At 31.2% G+C, this 22627-nt stretch overlaps 2 protein-coding genes across 7 annotated transcripts in view; one reads left to right on the top strand and one right to left on the bottom strand.

The window, feature by feature from the left end:
• The window catches only part of LOC127876845 (anoctamin-7-like), a 52463-nt gene extending 47414 nt beyond the window's left edge, over positions 1-5049 (top strand). Inside the window, exon 29 of the mRNA XM_052422335.1 lies at positions 345-5049. The gene's annotated coding sequence lies outside the window, so the exon portion shown is untranslated. The remainder of the gene's footprint in view (positions 1-344) is intronic.
• Positions 5050-5574: 525 nt separating this feature from the next.
• LOC127876847 (heat shock 70 kDa protein 12A-like) overlaps positions 5575-22627 on the bottom strand; it is a 99138-nt gene continuing 82085 nt past the window's right edge. Inside the window, exons 1-9 of one of the 6 annotated variants that reach the window (XM_052422337.1) lie at positions 20456-20576; positions 18651-18798; positions 13891-14039; positions 13342-13436; positions 13085-13239; positions 10860-11013; positions 10558-10692; positions 10211-10419; positions 5575-9296 (exon numbers count right to left, since the gene is read on the bottom strand). In XM_052422337.1, the coding sequence (XP_052278297.1) occupies positions 8778-9296; positions 10211-10419; positions 10558-10692; positions 10860-11013; positions 13085-13239; positions 13342-13436; positions 13891-14039; positions 18651-18722 (1488 nt within the window). In that variant the 5' untranslated portion in view covers positions 18723-18798; positions 20456-20576 and the 3' untranslated portion in view covers positions 5575-8777. Of the gene's footprint in view, positions 9297-10210; positions 10420-10557; positions 10693-10859; positions 11014-13084; positions 13240-13341; positions 13437-13890; positions 14040-16375; positions 16438-18650; positions 18799-20455; positions 20577-22627 lie in introns of those variants that run through there. The other 5 variants (XM_052422336.1, XM_052422339.1, XM_052422341.1 and 2 more) reach the window with 5 other exon arrangements.

The raw sequence follows: 22627 nt of genomic DNA, 5'->3' as shown, positions 1-22627 counted from the left end.
AACCTAAAAATTATAAAGCGTTGCAACGCGAAACGATTGAATAATTTGGAGAGTTCTGTTTTTGTCGTTAAATTTTGTGAAACTACGAAGATTGCTTATATAAGGTATAAAATACTTCAACTATATACATCGGCGGAATAGCTCAGTAGGCTAGAGCGTTTTTACTTCAGGACTCTGGCAGGACTCCAGGGGTCACTGGTTCGAAACCTGGTCCGGGCAATGTTCTTTTCCTTTTTTAAATTTTATTCTTGATTTTTTACTGGAGCTTTTACGATCCAATGTTTACATTTATCGATATAAAGCATTTAATGAATAAGTTAAAAAATGCCAAAATCTGTGAAAAGGCCCCTTTAAAGGAAACCTATCTTGGGATTACACAATTTTTGAATTAATAACTGAAACGTTGAAAACATTGAACTATTTCAGATGTATTATCATAGAATGAAACTCATATTTGTTTACTTACATATCATTTCATCTCAGATGGTGCTTTCGGAGGACAATAGCAATTAAAAAAGAACATGCTTTTTATTAAAGCTTATATATATTTGGAAATAATGTAGATGTCTGTAAAAGCCATATGTCTTGATTTAGGTTGCATTTAACATAATGAGGGTAATGATATATATATGAAATGGGAATATATGAAATAATATGTGTCTGTGATAATCTGTACTGTAAGTTTAATATCAATGCACAATCATGGATGTATTCTTTCTATTTTAATTTGTAAGATCATCCTCTGATGTGGATATTCCGTCCAAATATGTGTTTATGAATTTACTATTTGCCACTCATAACATGAAGACATGTGCTATATTGACTTTTAAATATGTGTTCGTCATTCATGGATATTTTTTTCAACGTGGTTACCAATTTTGTTTAAGTAATTTCCATGTAAATTTAAAATATATTTTAGGATATATATTTTTTAAGTTTTAACGTCTACATCAACTAGTTAAAATGGTAATTACTTGTAACTTCTTTCATAGAAAAAAAAACCAATACAATAAACACAATGTCTATGAAACAAGTTTAATATTATCAGCAGTCAGGAAAGCTTTTATGAAATACACTTTGGTAAAGGGATATTATTTAAATCAGTCATATACTGGTATTCATGAAAATGTAGTATTTTTGGTATTTTTACATACCTTAATTTGTTCAAAATATTTTCTTTGTGAATAATATGACACTACAATACTCTGTGATTATGGTAATTCTATGTGTTAAAATCTTAAGTTGTGACAAGAAATTGTGTTGTAAAATTGTTAATAAGAGTAATTTTTTAATTTGCCTTTTTTTTAACACAAAGTGCAGCTATTGTCTCCCTTTGGAGACTATTTTTGTATCAGGGAATATTTGTACTATATTTACTATAAATAATGATTTGGTCAAATTGGAATTTTTAATTGGGTAGCAGAAAATTATTTACAGTTCAGTCACTCTGGAATTTAAATGTAAGGGTGTTAGCCTAAGTTGCATTAAAGTCAAGCATCTGTACAGCAAAACATATTTTGTAACCTCACACAAAATGCATATTAAATAAAATTTTCATGAATTCAAACAAGTTTTGTCCCTAATAGAAGCCTGTGCAGAAAGAAAGCATGATAAATGAAACAACGTCTCGATATTTTGCATATTGCCTGATGCATGCATTTCTTACTGATTGGCTTATTGACTTTAAGTGCTTTTTGTTTTGTTTTCAAAGGGACTTCTTTTCGTTTTTTGATAAATGTAATCAAATATTTACTTACAAATCTATAATGATTCAAAATGGTTTAACTAATTGTAATAGTGAGAAAAAAAGTTGAACAATGATAATGCCCGCCCCGGAATTTAAATTTGGACCTCTGGAAGCAAAAGCAGATTGGCTACCACGGGAGTAAGTTTTTACTGGTGAAACATTTAAACTATTTCAGTAGTCAACACATTTTCCAAATTATCAAGGAAAAGGGTGACATACGCTTTATTATTTTTAACAAGGTTTTCCGAAGGAAAAAACTGGTTATTAGATCGGCGAATGTCGGCGGGCGGGCGGGCTGGCGGGCGTAACAAGCTTGTCCGGGCCATAACTTTGTCGTTCATTGTGAGATTTTAAAATCATTTGGCACATTTGTTCACCATCATTAGACGGTGTGTCGCGCAAAAGAATTTCGTCAATATCTTCAAGGTAAATGTCCCCACGACTAAAAATAGATTTATTTTGAAACAAAGGTGGTTAATTATAAACAATCAGTTCAGTTCGAGTTGTCTCCCTATATCATACTTTGTTTTTCAAATTGAAAACCTGGTTTTGTGACAATTTTTTCCCTTGTTTAGATTTTAAATGATGTTCATCTATTAAGGAACCAATATTTCTTTTGCAATTTTCCTTGTCAGGGGCTTTATTTAAATTTGTTCTAAACATAATGTGTTCACTCTTTTTTGAATCTTTCACAATTGTTATGTAAATCAACTTTTTTTACAAACTGTGAACAATTTCCTTTAAAATTAAAATGAGTTTAAAATGGTAATGCAAATAAAACATCGCTCTCTTTTGTTCAATGACAGATATTATTTGTTTCAAAGATTGTTTTCTGTACGTACCAATATTGGATGTACATGTATTTTTATTGGCCAGTTGTATTGGTATTTCTGGAAGATCTTCTTATGTTTTTGTTAATAAACATTCTGTGTATGTTTACAAATCCTGGTATTTAATAAATGTAAACTACTGAAATAGATGTTTAAGTGTTTTAAAAAGTGCAATTTCTATTTTTTAAATTATAAAATATGTTTTTGGTGTTGTGTTTAATTTACTGCTGTATTCATATCTTGTGTTCCCTGACTAAGAGCGTTCTGCACATTTAATATTTTTATTTGAATGAAAGTTTTGAAAATTTACCTGACAGGATTTTGAAACTTATCAAACAAATTCTAAATGTTGAAACAGCCATGTAATCAAGTATAAACCTTAGCCCAAGTTATCTGCTGGTTTGTTATTTAGAGAGAATCATTTGATCACTTTGTTATTAAAATTGCAAAACCTACTTGATTCATACTAGCCGTGTATCCATTAATGAGACATTTCACTGTATTAGCTACACAAATGTTTATTGCTATGTAATAAACATTTGAGTACTAGTACATAATGAACATTAGAGTACTTTTTTTCTGTTTCAAGTACTTTATTAATTACGTAATATATTTATGCACATTCAATCAATTTACACAGAAAAGTACATATACATATACATAGGGAATACATGAAAATGATAATGAAAAGGTGGAATGGTTTGGACAATAAAGGACACAAAGGTATACAAGTAGAAAAGCATATGAAGTAGAAATATAAATATATTTATCTTCTTCTTTTTTCCTGAAATTTTATAAAACAGAATTAAATTATAAAATTATTCCATTTATGAGTATGTTTTTCAGTTTTACCCTTCCTGCTTGCGATTATCTCTTCGATTTTTATTTTGTATTTAAAATATTCTAAAAATCTTTCATAAGAGTACTTATTATATTAGTTTGGGGTAGTTTAAGAAAATATCACTGTATATGGGACAAAAAAAACGGATGAAATAAGGTAATATCCTTTAACCCTTTAAGGAAAGATCTTCAAATCATATCTCCTTTATACATTCAAGATAAACTTTCTGTGTAAGTAAACTATTACTGATGTCCAGACTTGTAACAATGTAAATTTGTAAGCAATTTTTTTAAATGTTTAAATCTTTTTGCGGTAAAAGAAATATATAATAAACCATTAAATGAAGATAAGTACTGAAGTTGGAGATACTGACTCTTGATTAATATATCTTCGTTTATTTATAGATCTTTGCTCAATTCATTTATATTTTCATCACTTTTACCCTCTTCACTGACATCACTTATCTTAAACTAAAACATTTGGCATATTTTGCCATGCAGTCATACTGATAATTTAAAAATTAAAATGCCGATTTAACAGATTATCTTGCTAAATGATTTTCACATTTTTATCATCAACATATTTGCTTACACACATAAGTTAGTGCCTTTTATGTACTTCATATTTTAAATTGTTGATTTATTTTATTATTAAGTAGTTGATTTGTTTTGATTATGACATAAAAGGAACATATGACCTTACTTTAGAAAATGTATTTCAATTTCAATTAAATTTGTATTTGAATTTTCAAGAATTTAAAACATTCATAGATTGTTTTAATAACTGTTAATTGGTTATTCTGTAAGATTGTGTTAATTTTACAAATTGAAAGAATTAGACAAATTGTTTAATTGTAACTTTTTTAAAATTCTGGAAGTATCAGGTTTGACCGTAAACTTTGTTTTATATTCCTGCCATTATTTAGCTATATTTTAAAGCATGACTTTTGTTGGCCAAAAGCAGTCAAATGTGTCGGACAGTACGGCCTTATAATTCAAAATTAACGCTCAATTAGCTTCAAAATTTCTGTCTAATTTTCAAATGTGCTTGGTCTATCTTGATGAAACAAAAACAAAAATTGTATGTTTCTTGTTTGGTTTTCTTCTCAATCTTTGATCATGGATTTGCAATTATATAATTTTTCTATGAATCGTTTTCAAAATTGCTGATGCCAGTCATCTATTTTTGTATTTTTAATATTTTAAATGTGCTTTTAATTTTAATATCTGTAATTATTTCAAATCTGCATCGGGACAAATACAAAATCTGGCTTTAATGCTGGTTCTTATTTTAATGCATAAAGTCAATTATATTCCTTTTAAATAATATACAACAATTCTAAATTAGTTCTGATATTATTTGCAGTAATGAACTAGGTGTCTGTATATCATTTGATAATTTTCCCCAATTATGGTCAATTTGTATCGAATTATATAGATATGAGCAGTTGTATTCTATGTTTCGATAAAGACCAAGCACATGTGAAGGGAATAATTCATAAGTTTATGTTTACTGGTAAAATGTACATGTGTTAGTTTTATTTTGTATTATAGCTATTGTATACCTTGTTGTGATATACCGCCTTTGTTAGTGTTTATTTAATTATGTATTAAATTTTGTAGTCAAATTAATATCTACATTATTTGTTTCTCTTTTTGTCTCCATTTGGTGAATATAACATAACTGCAGGACTGGTTATTATATAGAGAGTCCCACGACTTTTTTATCATTCCATGGCATTGACTTGACATAAACCATTTTGAAGACTTATGATATACTTACGATATGCACACATGTAAAAGAGAAAATGCATTCATTCCGTTAAATTTCCATTTAGACTATGATAATTTTCTTATGTTAGTGACCTCCTGAGTGGTCAAGGTGCTCCTCAATCCCAGTCAATATAAGTTGCTGATGCAAAGTTTGCTTTTTCAAAGTTTGCTTTATTCATTTTGTGCAATGACCATGAATCAAAAGATAAAATATTGTTTAACTGTGTTTGAACCCATTACATTTACATGCAAAGTGAAATAATGTTTAGCTCAGTGAGTACAATGAGTAAACAAAACAGGACCTGTGTCTGACAGTAATTAATTAGTATTTTTCCTTTAAATAACGTACCTTACATTTTCATGGGTATATACGACAGACAAATCTTATACAAAACCCTTTAATGTCTAATGAAAGAAGATACATCTTGTTGACATGAATGTAAACAAAAAAAAACAAGAAGAAAAGAAAACTGCCAACAATTTCTGTACACAAAAACATACAAGAATCCCATGTTCTGCAGCAAAACAAATGGAACTTTCAATATTAAATATATAATATGTTTAAACACAGATTTGCAGTGAATATAGTGAAATATATAATCAAAAATTCTATGTACATGTTTTAAGTAGCTAAAATATTAATTGTCCTACAGATTCAACATTTTATCTTTGATATTTATCGTTCATACAGATATTAGCGTGAGAGTATGTGAAAGAAAATACTCTCAAAAATGTGTGTTTTGGGAAAAATGACTTTTTTTTTTTTTAAATAATAACCAAACAGAATTGTTGGGGGATTCATGTAATCAAAATGGAATTATATTTCACTGGTGTTCACAACATATGTGTATTCATTAAATAGAAAGAGAAAATATAACTTGTATTATTATACATATGTTTATCTATATAAATATATATTTTGATTATTTTATGTAAATTTGTTTGTCAAGTTTTTCATTAATGACCTTTAGCATATTAACTAACAAACATTCAAAAATGGTCGGGCTATTAAAGTGTGGAGAGTAGGGAATGTAAACTGAATGAACTAATGTCTTTGTGACAATTGTTTGCATGTGTCTATTCCGTCGGCAGCTGCATCAATATTTGCCTATAATAATTTTTACATTTTCACTAAGCATTTTTAGAACCACATTGAAGCCTGAAATTAAAAATTCTCAATGGTTTGACTTAAAACATTATAATGTGTTCAAATACTGAATATTTTACCTTTTTATATACATGTATACAAACAACGTCACCTGCAATTGGATATAATTCAATTTTGAGACAGCCATGACAAAATCACACACACTGTATACAAATTGTTTGAAAGAGTGAACAAAGGTGAAAAATGAATTTTTTGAAAAAAAATGTAGCACTTAATTTAGTTAGACTAGTATACATTTCAATTGCAAAGCTTACAATATATAAAATGTATAAGGACTATTTCCCTTCACTTATACATTGTATTTATCTTCCAAATTTAATGTAAAACGCAGTAAGACAATAGTTTATAACAAACATTAGAATTCTGTACGACTTGAATGATTGGCATCTAAAATGAACCCCTTGGTCCAAACACAGGAGCAAACAAGGATCATGTAAATTGTTTGTCATTGTCGCAAACTGCTCTATGATAGCCATGTTAAAAGCTACGCTAGCAATGTAATGACAATCAACTATATACATACCTTACGAAGCATGTTAGGATACTACAGAACATATGTTAACAACTATTTGACGTATTAACACCTCATACCAGGACTAAAAAACATCTAATTGAAAAATGTGTCCATGCCATACATAGACACAGTACATCATCCAGTTGAAAAAGCAGTTCTTTATCCAATTCAAACCCCGTGTCCATGCCACGCAGGGACATAGTTCCTCATCCAATTGAAAACTGTGTCCATGTCATGCATGGTCACAGTACATCATCCAATTAAAAAACGTATCCATGCCATGCATTTGTGTCATTTTGTGTAGTACACCAGATTATTTCACTGAACAAAGCCGTTCCAAGATTGCTGCCTTATTCCAACTTCACATCATACACTGTTACAAGATGAAAATTGTATGATAACCAAAAATGATATCAGTTGTCTACCAAATGTTATACGGTAAGTCACATAACTGACATTTTTGTACATATTTATATATATATATATATATACACAAATATTAGGACAACTGTGTTGGTAAAAATAATGTTTTTACAAAATTTTCCTAATTGACATGAGCGAACACCTGTCTTCGTCTGGATGTTAAAAGTAGTGTAAATGACATTTTGACAATTTTCGGGAGAAGCAAATAACTGTGTTATTAAAATTATGAACATTTTTCAGTATTCCCATTGTCTCATAGGTATATATTATAATAAAATATGAAAAACAAAGCCAATTCACAAATTTAGAGGTATTTTTTTAACAATAAATAATAAACGAGGGAATTACCATAATTTCAAGATGAAATATTTTGAATGCGCAGAATGACGTAAGTTCTGTTACTTATATTGAGCTAATGTACACTTGGAGTTTATATACAAGTTTTATATTTATGGTTTATTATAAGCCCCATAATACATTTTATTAATTACGAATACAATATTTTCCGAATACTGAAATGAGTTACTGTTCATACTATTTTAGAAGAGGTTAAATGCTATGCATGTGTGGTGAGAAGTTAAAACATCTTACACATAGGATCATTTCTCTTATGAGTGCTCTTCCATAAACAATACAATATATTGAGCAAAATGTCTTCAATTTTATACAGAAGTATTTTATTTTAAAACTGAATATACAATTTCAAAAATATCTTTATTATGAGGACATTGTTTTGAAAATACCGAATTACATTACTTTTACAAAATTTAGAGAAGCAGTTATATGCTTACCAAATATGGTGGAAGGTAACACCATTTTAAGCATTGGATAAACATTTGTTTATTATGTTTTCTCTGTTTTGAAATCCCAAAATACCGTTATATGTAGTTAATATAATATAATTATATTATTGTTATACGTTAATAATTGTCCAATATTATTGTCATTGAACTCACTTTATTTTAAACTTGAACATATTTTTGAATGTGTTGTACAACTGTGATGAATTTCGGCAAGAAGCAAGAGTTGTATCAAGATGTAGAATTTTTTTAAAGATTAAATAAGCAAAAAAACAAAGCATCCAATATGCATAGAATAAACGGAGAAGTATCACAGGGTGTAACTATGCAGAAAAACTATAACAGCGTAAATGGTCACCACAAAATCGAAAAATTGAACATATTTATGTTTCCAAAACAAACCTTATGCTATCTGAGTTTAAACAGAGTAAAACGTCGTCACTATGTTTTTTCACTCCAGGTTTTTCTTGATATGTGTATGTATTTATAATTTATACATTTTTATGATAGGCATTTAATCTAACGTTAATTACTGCAAAAAATTTACTCGCATCCGCGTTTCTTTTCCCGTGTTTTTTTCGACGCAAACAACTTCCATTTCTGTTCCACCAAATATCATTCTTGCTGTCATTTGCCTGTCAAGACCAGATCCTGAAAGAGGTACTGTGAAACTGCCAATCATTTAACAGCCGGGTTCATTAACACTTCGCGGGTTTTCAGCACGTGTGACATATATCTTCACCAAAGCCTCAGTTTGATCTTCGCGAGAAGGGACATACGTTTCTTCTTTTTGCGGTTCTCCTACAACCAATTTTTGTCCTTTCGAGACTAATATTGAAAATATACCAGGGATACGGAAAAGTCCAAAAACATTTATTCCAGACTCAATTCCATATGTATACTTGGCCACCCTTTCCCTAATTACAATTGGTTCATGGCCAAAGATGACTGCTCCTTTCAGTACAGCCAAGCCTGCATCGCCAGGCGTTATCATTGTTAGTTTGGAAAACCTTTTTCTGACGGTTTCTTGAAGAAGTGGGGACTCTGAGTAGCCACCAACCATAAGAATGGCCTCCACTGCGCTGTTTTCTGGCTTTTTTAGAAGCTCTTCAACATGCTGGACAATGCTCTGGATTGATCGATCAAAGAATGACCGGAAAATGGCAGACTTGATTCGCAATTTGTCGCCCTTAAGTTCTACCTGTAAGGACAATAATATGAAGAAAAAGAATGATAACGAAAATATAACAATACTACTAATACAACACAAACTACCAGTACATGTACTACCACTACTACACTACTTCTACCACTACTGCTGCTGCTTCTACTTCTACTATTACTAATACTACTACTACTGCTACTACTACTAAAACAACACTAATGATATTAATTAATATCAATACAGCAACTGAGGGAAACAACTAAATCTTTTATTTCGATTAGATGATAGTTATTTTTATTTAAATTAATATACTTGATATTTGTATTCATTTGATTTGGATTTTATTGTTACTAATAAAGTTGTTATTCTGCTGCTATGGTATTGATATTTATTAAATCATTTATCTATGAATTTAAAAGGTATTTAAATTATCTTTCATTGTTGTTGAATCTGAATAATAATCATACGAGGTTAATATTTCTATATACATGTGTGTAAGTGATTTATCCTGTGCTAAGCGTAAGGTTTTGCGCGTCATTCGACCGGTTTCAAGTCCCAATGGTTTGCCTTGACGGTTCCAAATACGCGTTTAGTTAAACTCCAGCTGTGTAAGCAATCTGATTTTATGCGGTCCGTTATTCATGACAAGGAAACGATGCCACAACAGTGATGGAAGATACAACTACTAGACAAGAAATACACGCACAAAAACAAAAGCACAAACAAAACTGGGGTTACCATTCTAGAACGGTCGATGCAAAAGCACCAGGGCGGCGACCACAGATTTAATCATTTATATGTTTTGTGTTGTGTTGTTTGTATTGTCCTGTATTGTAGTGACATCGGGTCTATTACCTTAAGACAAGCGAGTGTTAATTATAATTTATCCATTTTGAATGTAACTGGAGTTTCATTATTCATATGTTTGAAACAATTACTCTTTAGCTGACCTGTTGTGAATAACTTGAAGTGCTTATCAAGTTCCTGAGTGTAATTGACTTCATTTCCGCGGCCAATTCGCACAACTGCATTGGTACTCTCAGTGTAACAAGGTTGTCAGTATCTGCATCCACATTCCTTTTCTTTGACTCAAAATCCCTCAGCAATTCTAAATAATCTTCCATATGGTCTTCTTTAAAACGCTGGATAACTGCTTCACCTTTGCGATATTGAAAAATTTCATTTACATAGAATTTCCATGTCAACGCACGATCTATTTATGATACATTTCAATAACTTTTATTTTAAATGTAAATGAGGCATTACATATTAATACAACTATACTAACTATATTTACCTGCTACTTCCTCCATGAACTTTATAAAGGCTTCATCAACCGTAATACCTCCCCATGCCCCACCACTTGCCTTGTCCACTTCTTTTAGACCGCCACCGTGACACACCTCATGTATTGTGATGTCGACCGTTCCGCCTTGTGTAGAAACATAAGCAATGTTTTTATAAATTATATGCACAAATTAAAGATTTTTTGTCAAAGTTATACATAAGGTTTTTTGGTTAGGTGAATGTTTTAAACATACAAACAAACGAACATATACCCGACCAATAAATGTTTATGTCAATATCTTAAATGTTTACCTCCTGCGTCGAGTACCATATACGTCTTTCCTTCATGAAACGCGGCCAGCGTGTTTTCTTTGAGTGTTTGTTTATCGACTTTTAAATGTTTGCAATACAGCGAGGCTGCTTCTGGTTCTAAAGCGATGCTTAGCCGTTCACCAGGAATACCACACTTTAAGAACATAAAAGCGTTATATGTATTATTTTTGTCGTTTCATAATTCGCTAGCAATGTTCCTTTACTGGCATCGATATTTCAGAAAACCATTTTATGACAAATCGCGGTCAATATACCACGAATATAAACTCTGCATATACGTAACGTATACAACTCATAATTTTGTTTTGTATTATTTATCCTGTTTTGTACAGGCATATTATCACTTGCCTTAAATTAAAGACAAACGACTGATAGCGTATGTTTTACAAATAATGAATCTTGAGGCCATTCGGGATTTTCGTAATTAAGAAGTTGTCTCCCATTCGGGAAGGTATCACGAGTATCCCGGGTAAAAAGCGGTCCGTCTAAAATGCGTAAATGAATCATATCCGCGGATATGACCGAAATGTGCGGATATGGACGAATATAAGCAATATCGACATTTTTTCTGCAAAGTTCATTTCAATGTTCAATGAAAAATACACAATATGTATTTAATATGCATAGTAAAATATTTTATATTTGATTATTACTATAAATTATATTTTATTTGGTACGTAAAAATATGCACGTAATTTTATTTATTCAAATGAACACAGGATATCGTAGTGCTACATTTAAATGTTTCAAGAATGATTATAACCATTATAGTTGCGCTGTTATTGAAAAGCAATTCATGTCCCGCAAAAGTTTTAGATTTTTCGTTAATATTTCAACAGTTCATATTCAATATCCCGAAAAGTTAAAATACGAGGCCTATATGTTTAAGAGCAATATTACAGCTGTTACATTCACTTATAGAACAAAATATTAACTAAAAATCTAAAATTTTAGCGGGACATGCATTGCTTTTCAATAACAGCGCAACTATAATGGTTATAATCATTCTGGAATCATTTAAATGTATCACTACGATATCCTTTGTTCATTTGAATAAATAAATTGACGTGCATATTTGTACGTACTAATAAACTATAATATATAGAGGACATTTGTTGGATTCGGCGGATTATCGATTTTAAAGTGATATTTTGGGCATTTTTTACTGTTTAATTGAGGTAAAAAGAATTAACAGGTCAAAAGATTTAGTTAAAATGTGGTTACTGACCAATTATCTGCAACTCATCTTGCTACCAGTTGTTTATAAAAAAATATATATAATATTCGATATTTTACACGACTCACCCACTCCTCTAAGCCGAAATGATCCGTAAAACAAAATTGTGTCTTTGTGTCTTATGAACGAATCTTCACTAAAACTAAATTTAGATTCACATCGTAAATCGAATCATTTGTGTCGTCAGTTGTCAAAACGAAAGTACAGTTGATATTCAAATTCATTATTTTTTTCTTTCCGGGATTTTGTTTTAGTAAGTTGATGCTGCATTAACAAATAAAATTGTATATGAATTGAAAACACCAAAATTAAACAACGGTTGCGATAGACACCTATCAAATGTTAGATGCCCATAATATCCCTTTAATTCACGAGTGATCATAGAAATCTTGTTTTTTTTATGTGTCGGACATACTATTCATTATAAGTAATGAAATGTTCATGAATTTGTTGGTTTATATGCATAACGCTTAGATGTATGTATGTAAAATTATATAGAATAAAACAAATACATTATCAAAATTTGACTAGATCTATTGTGTTTTATTTTACCCTTTTAATATCATAAAAAACTATTTATGACAAAAATAAGATAAATACCTCATGTTTATCCAAATATATCTTACATTTGGTGGCTGAATTCATAGGAATGTATTAAACTATAGGGGAAACGTATATTTGTATACCCTTTGAACATGATGTTGACAATTTGGATTATGACTACAAAACATGGTACTTGTCTGGTACTTACGAATGGAAATATAGGGCAGAGGTGACATGGATATTTTCTGGAAGTGGCTGTCTTAATATACGCTGCTTTCTTTCATGTTTTGGTACTACTTTGCGCTGAGGTAAATTTTCAGTAGGAATTTTGTTTCGGACGCGAGTATAAAAAAAGACGTCATTTCCCGAATGGGAGACAACTTCTTAATTACGAAAAGACCCAATAACTGCTATAAACAAATACCGCCTCAGCTGCCAGTCTCATGAAATGTTTCGCCTTGTCATTCCAGATGGCAGGCACTGTCAGGACCCAGTGAAAATCCTTCTCCTCTAATTTGTTAGCCCCTAACTGTTTGTTCGATGTTTGCATCATCTTGTCTTTCATAAACCTGTAAATATCTGACTACGTGCAACTTAGAAACATGAACATATTTCGTTATCGAATGTTTGTATTCAGATAAATCTTTAATATTTATAAAAAACAACGTTTTATATTCTTACTTGATCGAAAGAGAAAACACCAATAACGCCTGCAATTCCTTGCCCGATACATCTTTGATTTTCGTTTCCTTTGTAATATCAGAAGAAATTTCACCCTGCATGTAAACACATAATAACGATTAAAACATTATTACGATAACTTCCAAAATACTAGCAGCTTTACCGTCAAAATAATCTTAGCTGTATGCATCTTTGTCATTATATAACTCTTAAACTGTTATCTTAAAAACATATAGTTAAAAGAAATAATAACAGTTACCTTACGTTTGAATAAAAAAATCAGGATATATACATAATTAACGTTGTAATTAATAATTTCAAACTCACGTGTTTAGTTTCAAATAATTAATCAATAAAATAACTTTTGAACTTACTAATAAGTAATAATGAAGTTCACTCACACATTTTTAAGTTATATCTCCGATAATCGTCTGTTCATTATTGTCATACCGTCATGATATCATAAACCAGAGACGTATCTCTTTATCTCTGCATAAACCTATAGTCATCATAAAAAGTACATATTTATTAATAAGTTAAGTTACCAACCGTGCCCCAAAGGAGCATTTTGAATCGTCGGAAATAATACCAAGCTTTCTGATTGCCCTCCGCACAAATTTCGCTGTACCGATTCTCTGCTTCGAATCCAAACGCCTCAACTGTGTGTCCGTCAGGTTGGATGAGAATACTTGTTGGAGCTATGTAACATAGCAAATGCACATTCAGGTTTATAAATTGTGAATGCAGTACTTTTAGAATTGACTATTAAAAATTAATCAATAGAAATGATAAACAATCCATTTTGTCTAGTTACATTTAGGTCATCATGGCATTGTCAGTCGACGAAAAGACGGTGTCAGGCAGGGGTCAAATGGAACTTAAATATATATTGCATTTTCACATATCGACAGTGTCCCTGTGCAGGGGTTTCATTTCGGGCTAGCTTATTTAATTCCAGTCTTATCAATAGTTAGTTTAGTTTAAACCTATATATTTTAGCTAGATTGCATCGAAAGCCTCAGGCTTATTTAAATGCTCTCTAGTCCGCAACCTGGGATTTGAACCAGTACTTGGTGTCTTTTGGGAGATCTAAAGAACGCACCCACAGTGGGGATCGAACCCGAAAAGATCGTTAGGCGGACACCATAACCATGGCGCCACGACAACCTACACATTGTTGTATGTCGGGTATCCTGGTCAATCACTGCACCAGAAATAATCGGATAGAGTAGGTTTCTAACCGAATCCAGGACTTATTCCAAATCATCTCCGGTTTTCATGGTACCACCAGAGTTGATTTGCGAGATCGCCGGGCATTGTATAGTATCACTTATTGGGCTTGTTATACCAGGAGGATGAGGAATAGTCATATGCATTTCAATTGGCATATGTGTTGAAGCTATTTCAATAAAAAAAACGGACGTTGATATTTTTCATTTTTAATGGACACAGATTAGTCATAAACATTACTTTAAGAATATGTTACGTTCTGATTGTCTGATAGTTTTTAATGGTATTCATCAAAACAAAACAGTAACAAACACATGAAAAACACATTCATGTGAACGTTGTCAAAACCTTTCAAAATAGAATACATGAACATGTTTATTTGATTAAATACAGTTTCTATGCAATTATGTTCAATGGCGATGTACGTAACATTATAATACTAAACTGTGTATGAACATAATACAATACCAAGAAATTATTAATAATAACCTTTAATTATTATTTTTAATTATTGTATAATTATTTAAACCTATTCCAAACATAAGAATTTCTTTTATACCTAAATGATAAAATATGACATTTCTGCAGTGAAATAACAGCAGTGAAAATAAATAAATTGTTATTTTCACCGACGAAAATAACACATTTTCGGAATTCCTTTTTCTATTTTAAGATTATCATATCAAGATGTACTTCCCTTGTTTATATCCTTGTTTATATTTTTCTATGATCACGAGTGAAATAAAATCGATATTCCACCAAATCCAACACGTTTCCTTTTAATTATATGCTTTTTTGTACCGTTATTTTACATTGAAAAAGAGTTTAACTGAAGAATTTTCCTGGACAAATGACGTAATTTTGTCAACAAAATGACGTAATTTCGTCAACAAAATGACGTCAAATCAATGTTTTGAGGCACGCCACGGGAAAAACTCCGAGAAAGGATAACTTTTCAGCAAAAGGGAAACAGCTGTTAATTATTTTTTTGAAAAAGGGGCATAACAGAAACAGAAAATTTGTTCATGCCAGTGTAAGATCGTTTGTTATTTCACTCGTGATCATAGAAAAATAATATTTTCACTCGTGGCTGCGCCACTCGTGAAAATATGTTTTCTATGATCACTCGTGAAATAACCAACGATCTGACACTGACATGAACAAACAGTCTATCCTCTATTTCGTTATTACTTTTATTTAATGATAATTTACAAAAAAGCAAAACAATATGCAAAAGTCCCATTCATAACTCATTTAGCTCAAGTATTCAAAATCGTTTAGATCACACATGTATGGGTACGCCATTTAATGCAAAACTATAACGGTGCAGGTGTGAGATTTCTAACGATAAGAAGAGGATCATTGTGGCCTCCATTGTAAGATATTTACGTATACTTGTCAGGGTGGAGAAAAAACGGGGTTTTAAGCGGATTACACACCGGCTGGACAGATTGTAAACACACCATTAGTCACTTTATTTTTAAAATATCTCAAGTTATTGAAATACATTTACAAAAATCTTTCGGCATTAAAGACAGTTTTTTTCTTGCAGTTTTTGCCGATATCTTAAGGTATAAGAATACATCCTTAAATACGTCTAAAATCGGTGACAACGTTTCACGTTGCATGCAGCATAACCGTGCAGTAAAAATTATTTTTTAACAAGAACACAGTCTTATTAAATTAAGTAATTCTTATGTATTTCACATTGTCATAAGAAGCATAAAAATCTGTCTTTATGCACTAGTTGAAAATCTTAAGAATTTTCGTTTTAAAAAGTTCTTTGAAAAAAAGCATCACTTACCGGTGTGTTTTCATTCATCAACGTTTAATTGCGAACCAAACAAAGTCACGTGCACTTGCACCCTGTTGTGGTTTTGAAGAAATAAAGTATAACCATTTTATATTTGCGTTTATGTGTTATTTCAAACAACTTAGTGTAAAGACGATGTGAGCGTCGAGTGGATGTTATTTCAATTGTATTAAATATACTAGTAAACACCTGCTCACGTCCACATATCGATTTTCTGATATATACCTAACGACAGTTCAGATGTTTAATTTATTTTTGTAGTTGGAGTAGTTGTCTTATTATCGACAGTTGAGTTAAAAGTATAATGACATGTTCAAGCAATAAAGTCATGTAATCACCTGTCATTTTCTAAAATTCAACACATACATCTAATAAAATCAATTCTTAAATATAGCATATTCTGGTATTTTAACGTTACTTGTGCACAACAAACTTATGAAGATTGACTTAAGCGTATGTTTTTTTTTTATTCTCGAATTTTATAGACGATGTAAAACTAAATATTTCACGACTTATTGCACTTTGTTCTGCAATGATTTGATGCTGCTATTTGAATTGTTTGTTAAGCCGAATATCGCATGTTTAAATATGTTGAATGTATGAATATTATTTTGCGCATGCAACCTTTATTTTTAAAGCAGCTAAACTTAGAACAGAATTATATTATCAATAGTTTCTTTCCAAATACTACTGTCTATTTGTAGTCATAGCAATAAACGCGTTGTGTATACACTTTCTTAGTAGAACATTCCATTATATTTAAATAAGATACGACTCTACAATATGCATATAATATACTTACCTTAAATTAGTTTGTAACGGTAAATACTGTTATAAATATATATATCTGTTAAAAAATAGCTGTTTATTTTCAATATGCAAGTCTTTAGAGTTGAAAATTCCTTTTATTGTTAAATCTTTATTAATATTTCTTAAAATTATATATGTATATGCCTGTACGTTATTGACCACTGTTAACTACATTGTTATATGTATGTGTACTCATGGGCTTCAAGCCTAATGTATTTTGAAATAAAACCTAAAACCTATTAAGTATATAGTATTAAGCATGTTTTGGCATCGCTTCTTGGATATGTGTTTGCAATTGTTTATTTGACTTGTTGATGTGTACTTATGTCAACTCTTTAAATTTGATATATACATGGGTGTCTTTATAAGAAGGCTTGCTATTTTTTAAATCTTTTATTAATTTCTTTTTTTTTTAAATTTTATTAATAACATTATATAGACATATTTCAGCAAGAATCGTCTGATCTTTTTCAGCTGGAATCGCCTATTCGGCACTTTTTACAGTAAGCTCTGCACATATTTAGACATTTTTTTTAGAATGACCTTTAGATTCGATAATACTCTGACTAAATGTTGCGCGCTTTTCTTAACTTATCTAAAACGAACATGTTTGAACTTGTCTCGTGTAAATCAGTAATCAGTAAATCAGTAATCAACGGCGTCGGAAATCGGCAAATAATCAATTTTTATGTAATAGTCAGTGAACATTAAGCAATCCTTTATCTTCAACTCTTTTATGTTTATCAGACTGATTCAAAATTGATTTGGTTCTACATCGGAATACCACGTCTTAGTCAGAGCAGCAATGCCGGTGCTCCCCCCCTCCGCACAATCTGCCCTTCAAAGTATCATAAGAACAAGTTCATTTGTTCCATGTGTATGATAAAAAACTTACCCTTCACCATCACCGAATTGTCTGCTTCCGTCGCGCGATGTTCATTTTTTACTTAAATTGTGTACTACATGCTTAATTCGCTGTAATCTTCTATTGCATGCATGCGACTGCATAGCAGATGCTAAATATCTGATCACGGTTGTACTTGCGTTTTACACGTGACCGATCGGTACGGCTTAATAAAAATACATCTGCGGTGTATACTAGGAAAATTTCCAAGCTGAAATTTCAACAGTGTAAAACACATGACGATTCCAATTATATTCAGTTTTGAGGTCGTTAAACATCAGCACACTGAGATTGTTTATCGAGCACAAAATGAAGCTTAAAAATTAGCAGCCAAATATTTGTCTGACCCATTCGGTCTTCACATGGTCAAGTCTTAAAAAAGTTTAATTTTTAAGTCGTTTACATGCAATTTAATAAAACGGTTATTAATTTCCGATGATGACAAAGACGCAAAAACAAATGTTTGGGTCATTTATAATAGGCTATACGAAAAGCTACAAAGTTCAGTGAATAAATGCAACGCAACAGTCGCGAACATTGAACACATTATACCTTTGTAAGACGACAGTTGCGATGCGGTCCAAATATTGGTGAAAATTTTAGTCGGGTCACTTTCGTACTCATGCTTGAATGAGAACGCCCAGCCGGAATATGTTGTACCAAAGTCTATGGCGGCTACTATCAAGGATTGATTGGCTGCCTGTAAATATATATTATTTATGACGTGTTCTCTGCTCCTGTTGACGTTTGACAAAATGATACGTCACATCAGCTAATATATAATTTTAATCACACCGACAACACGAACAAATAAAGAAATTAAAAAAATTATGTGTGATGAAAATTGCGAACAGAACTCAAACATTGCTTTTCACTTAAACCCTTTTATGCCTAGTGGACTCTCCCATCCTTATAAATTGGATCAATTTATTTCCAAATTAGGGATGTCTAGTATATTTATTTCTATATTTAGAATATTTCTTACAGAAATTCCTTTAAGCAAACAGCACAGACCCTGATAATACGCCGCATCATGCGGCGTCTCATCTGGGTCTACGCTGTTTACCAAGGCCTTTTTTTCTAGACGCTATGAATAAATGGGTTAAAATCACGTATCAGTATATAGAAATTCACTTTTTTATAACAGTTAACCATCGGTCCGCCAAGCAAGCTAATAAAACAAACATTTAGTGGATATCCTTTTTTCATATTAAGTGATATTATGGGCATCTAATAAGTGTCTATTGCAACCGTTGTTTATTTTTTGGTGTTTTCACTTCATATACACTTATATTTGTTGATGCAGCATCAACATACTAAAACAATATCCCGGAAAGAGAAAAATGATGCATTGAATATCAACCGTACTTTTGTTTTGACAACTGACGACAGAAATGATTCGATCTACGATGTGAATTTAAATTAAGTTTTAGTGCAGATTCGTTCATGCAAAACAAAGACACTATTTTGTTTTACGAATCATTTCGGCTTAGATGACTGTCCAGTCATGTAAAATATCGAATATAATATATATATTTTATAAACAATTGGTAGCAAGATGAGTTGCAGATAATTGGTCAGAAACCACATTTTAACTAACTCTTTTGACCTGTTAATTCTTTTCAGCTCAATTCAACAGTGAACAATGCCCATAATATCATTTTAAAGTTTACCATCTTCTGAATAATTTATTTGGTTTCAACAACGCAATAAGGGCAACATTCATACTAAGAAAAAGCAATGTCCTAAATCTATTTGATATTTTATGTCAAGAATTACTCGGTATAGAATTTTGTAAATATGATCATTAGTCATTAATCTTATACTTAAAGTTTCTAGATCTATATTGTCATGAAAAAAGTTGCTATATTCACTTTTGTAATAAATTTTTAATGAGTTGTATGTTTTCAGCCGCCAAGACACAGATAACTCGGCAAATATACAGTACAAAAATATGTGCATTATAAAAACGGTTGTTAGAAAATGAAGTGCTTTTGTTAAATGTTTACATGGAAGTTTTTATGCAATATCCAGGCTAAATACAATCTTGATTAATTTCACTAAAATCAAACGTTCGCGTCGTTAATGGTGATTTTTATAAATATTGTCACAAAAACAAACTTAATCCATTCATTATAAGTATATACTAAGTATATACTATCTTAGTGAATGGCCACATAAAATGATTTGGTATTCAAAACATTATGGGATTATTACCCAAATCTAGTCCAAAATTGAGACCATGTTGGGTAAAAATGCAAATCTGAAAGTCAAGCCAAAATTCTGGAAAAAAGTGACAATTAAATATTTCAATAATTATGAGCATTTTACATAAGGTAAAAGTTAAATGTTTATACCATTTTTTTATTTTAATAATTCCAGATATTTTGTTGTGTTTTCATATTTCTGGGCGGAAGTTAAAATGTGGTAATTTATGTAACTGTATAGTTTTACTTTCGATATAATTATGCCTATATTTAGAAGTTAGAACGTGTCAATTCATGGAAATGTACTTCTCTACTTTCGATATCTTTTTTTTGAAAATGTAGTTTCGCTGAATGGGTCAAGTTACACCCGGGTACTACTTGAACTTTCCCATACCCCGGGTACTTTAAAGAATACTTCACCGTACACCGATTTCCAAATGTGGGTACGAACATTTTGGGTAAGAAAATCATGTGGGTACGAAAATTTTGGTTAAGAAAAAATATGTGGGTGTGAAAATATTTGGTTACGACAAAATGTGGGTACGAAAATTTTGGGTAGGAAAAAATTATGCCAAATTTTTTTTTCAATTTAAACAGAACTGTTTACTATTCAATGTCTCATTTAATACACAAATTGGACACTGTTCAATGTCCCAATTTAAACAGAACTGACTATTGTTCATGGTCTCGTTTAATACACAACTGAACACTGTCCATGGTCTCAACTATAACACAAAAGAACACTGTCTAAGGTCTCAATTAATACACAACTTAACACTGTTCTTGGTCTCAATTCAAACACAACTGAAAACTGTTCATGGTCTCAATTTATTCACAAAACAACAGAGTTTATGGTCTCAATTAAAATAGAACTCAACACTGTCAATAAATACACAAATGAAAACTGTTCATGGTCTCAATTTATACACAATAGAAAACTGTCTAAGGTCTCAATTAATACATAACTAAACACTGTTCAATGTCTCAATTAATAAACAACAGAACGCGTTCATGGTCTCAAATAAAACACAACTGAACACTGTCTAAAGTCTCAATTAATACAGAACTGACCACTTTTCAAGGTCTCAATTAATACAGAACTGAACACGTTCACGTGAAACTGACTCCAGTCATGAAACATGTTATGAAATATTCACTTATTTTTCTTAATTATATTTTTCAACTGATATTTAATGTTCAACCATGATCTGTTATGGAGAATACTATATTTGGTTTGTGCTGCACAAATCTCTCCTTTTCCAGGCAGGCCACGTAAATATTGACCGAAAGCACTGCATAATGCTTGTTCTTTCCTGAAGAAGAATACAAGCTTTAAAAATATATTTCAGACATATATTGGCAATTTCAAAATCGTCGTTTTCAAACATACTGTATAAGATCAAATGTACGAGCGGTATAGTCCAGCATATTGTACAAATGATTTTGCTATCACCAAAAATGCATTTCAACAGTTTCCAATCATTATGATAATGGTATGGCCCATAATAAGTGTGTAGAAATTGAAATATCAAACATTAAGAACATGTATTATTTTGACTAACTTTCACCAGACAACCTCTTTTCAGAGGATTGCAAGGCATATTACCCTGACCCACCACTAGTGGTCCTGTCAAACCGGGAGTCCATTGAGCACAGTTCCTGGGTACGAGCATGAGGTCAATTGAATTAAGATTTGCCAACATCTAAAACATGATTAATAATAAAATATGGGCTAAATGAATTTCCATACTGCCCACATGCAATAAAAGATATCAGATGCTCATGTTTTAAGATCATAGTTAAGGTGCTACACACAATGTGTGTGTTCGAAAGTGCTACAAACACTGTGACAGTAAGCAATCTTACATAAAGTAGTCATTTTGTTTTCAACAAATACTAATAATGATCATATAAATTTGTCATCAGAACTGCTCTTTCATCATCATTCTCACCCATTGGGAAACGAGGATTTAATCCAAGAGGTCAAGTACATATACGTGCATAATTCAAAGAATCAACACCAAAACGGGATATTTAACAAGAGGTCAAGTACATATACGTGCATAATTTAAAGAATCAACACCAAAACAGGATATTTAACAGAGTGTTAAAGCACGATCAACAAGGACACCAACACTAGCAAACGATGGTTGATACTGCCACATTATTATTAAATTCTGATTTAATTGAAAATACTTAATTCACAGAATGGACGATACTTTGGGAATAAACTTACACAATATATACGCACTTTATTATAACAATTTAAAAACCTGTGGTTCCAAATCTTAAACCTTGAAACCTGGGGTTTGCATACTCCCG

Source organism: Dreissena polymorpha, chromosome 4 (genome assembly GCF_020536995.1).
Source record: "Dreissena polymorpha isolate Duluth1 chromosome 4, UMN_Dpol_1.0, whole genome shotgun sequence".
Taxonomy (NCBI): Eukaryota; Metazoa; Mollusca; class Bivalvia; order Myida; family Dreissenidae; genus Dreissena; species Dreissena polymorpha.
Note: the sequence above shows the minus strand (reverse complement) of the source record. Positions and strands in the feature narration are given on the sequence as shown.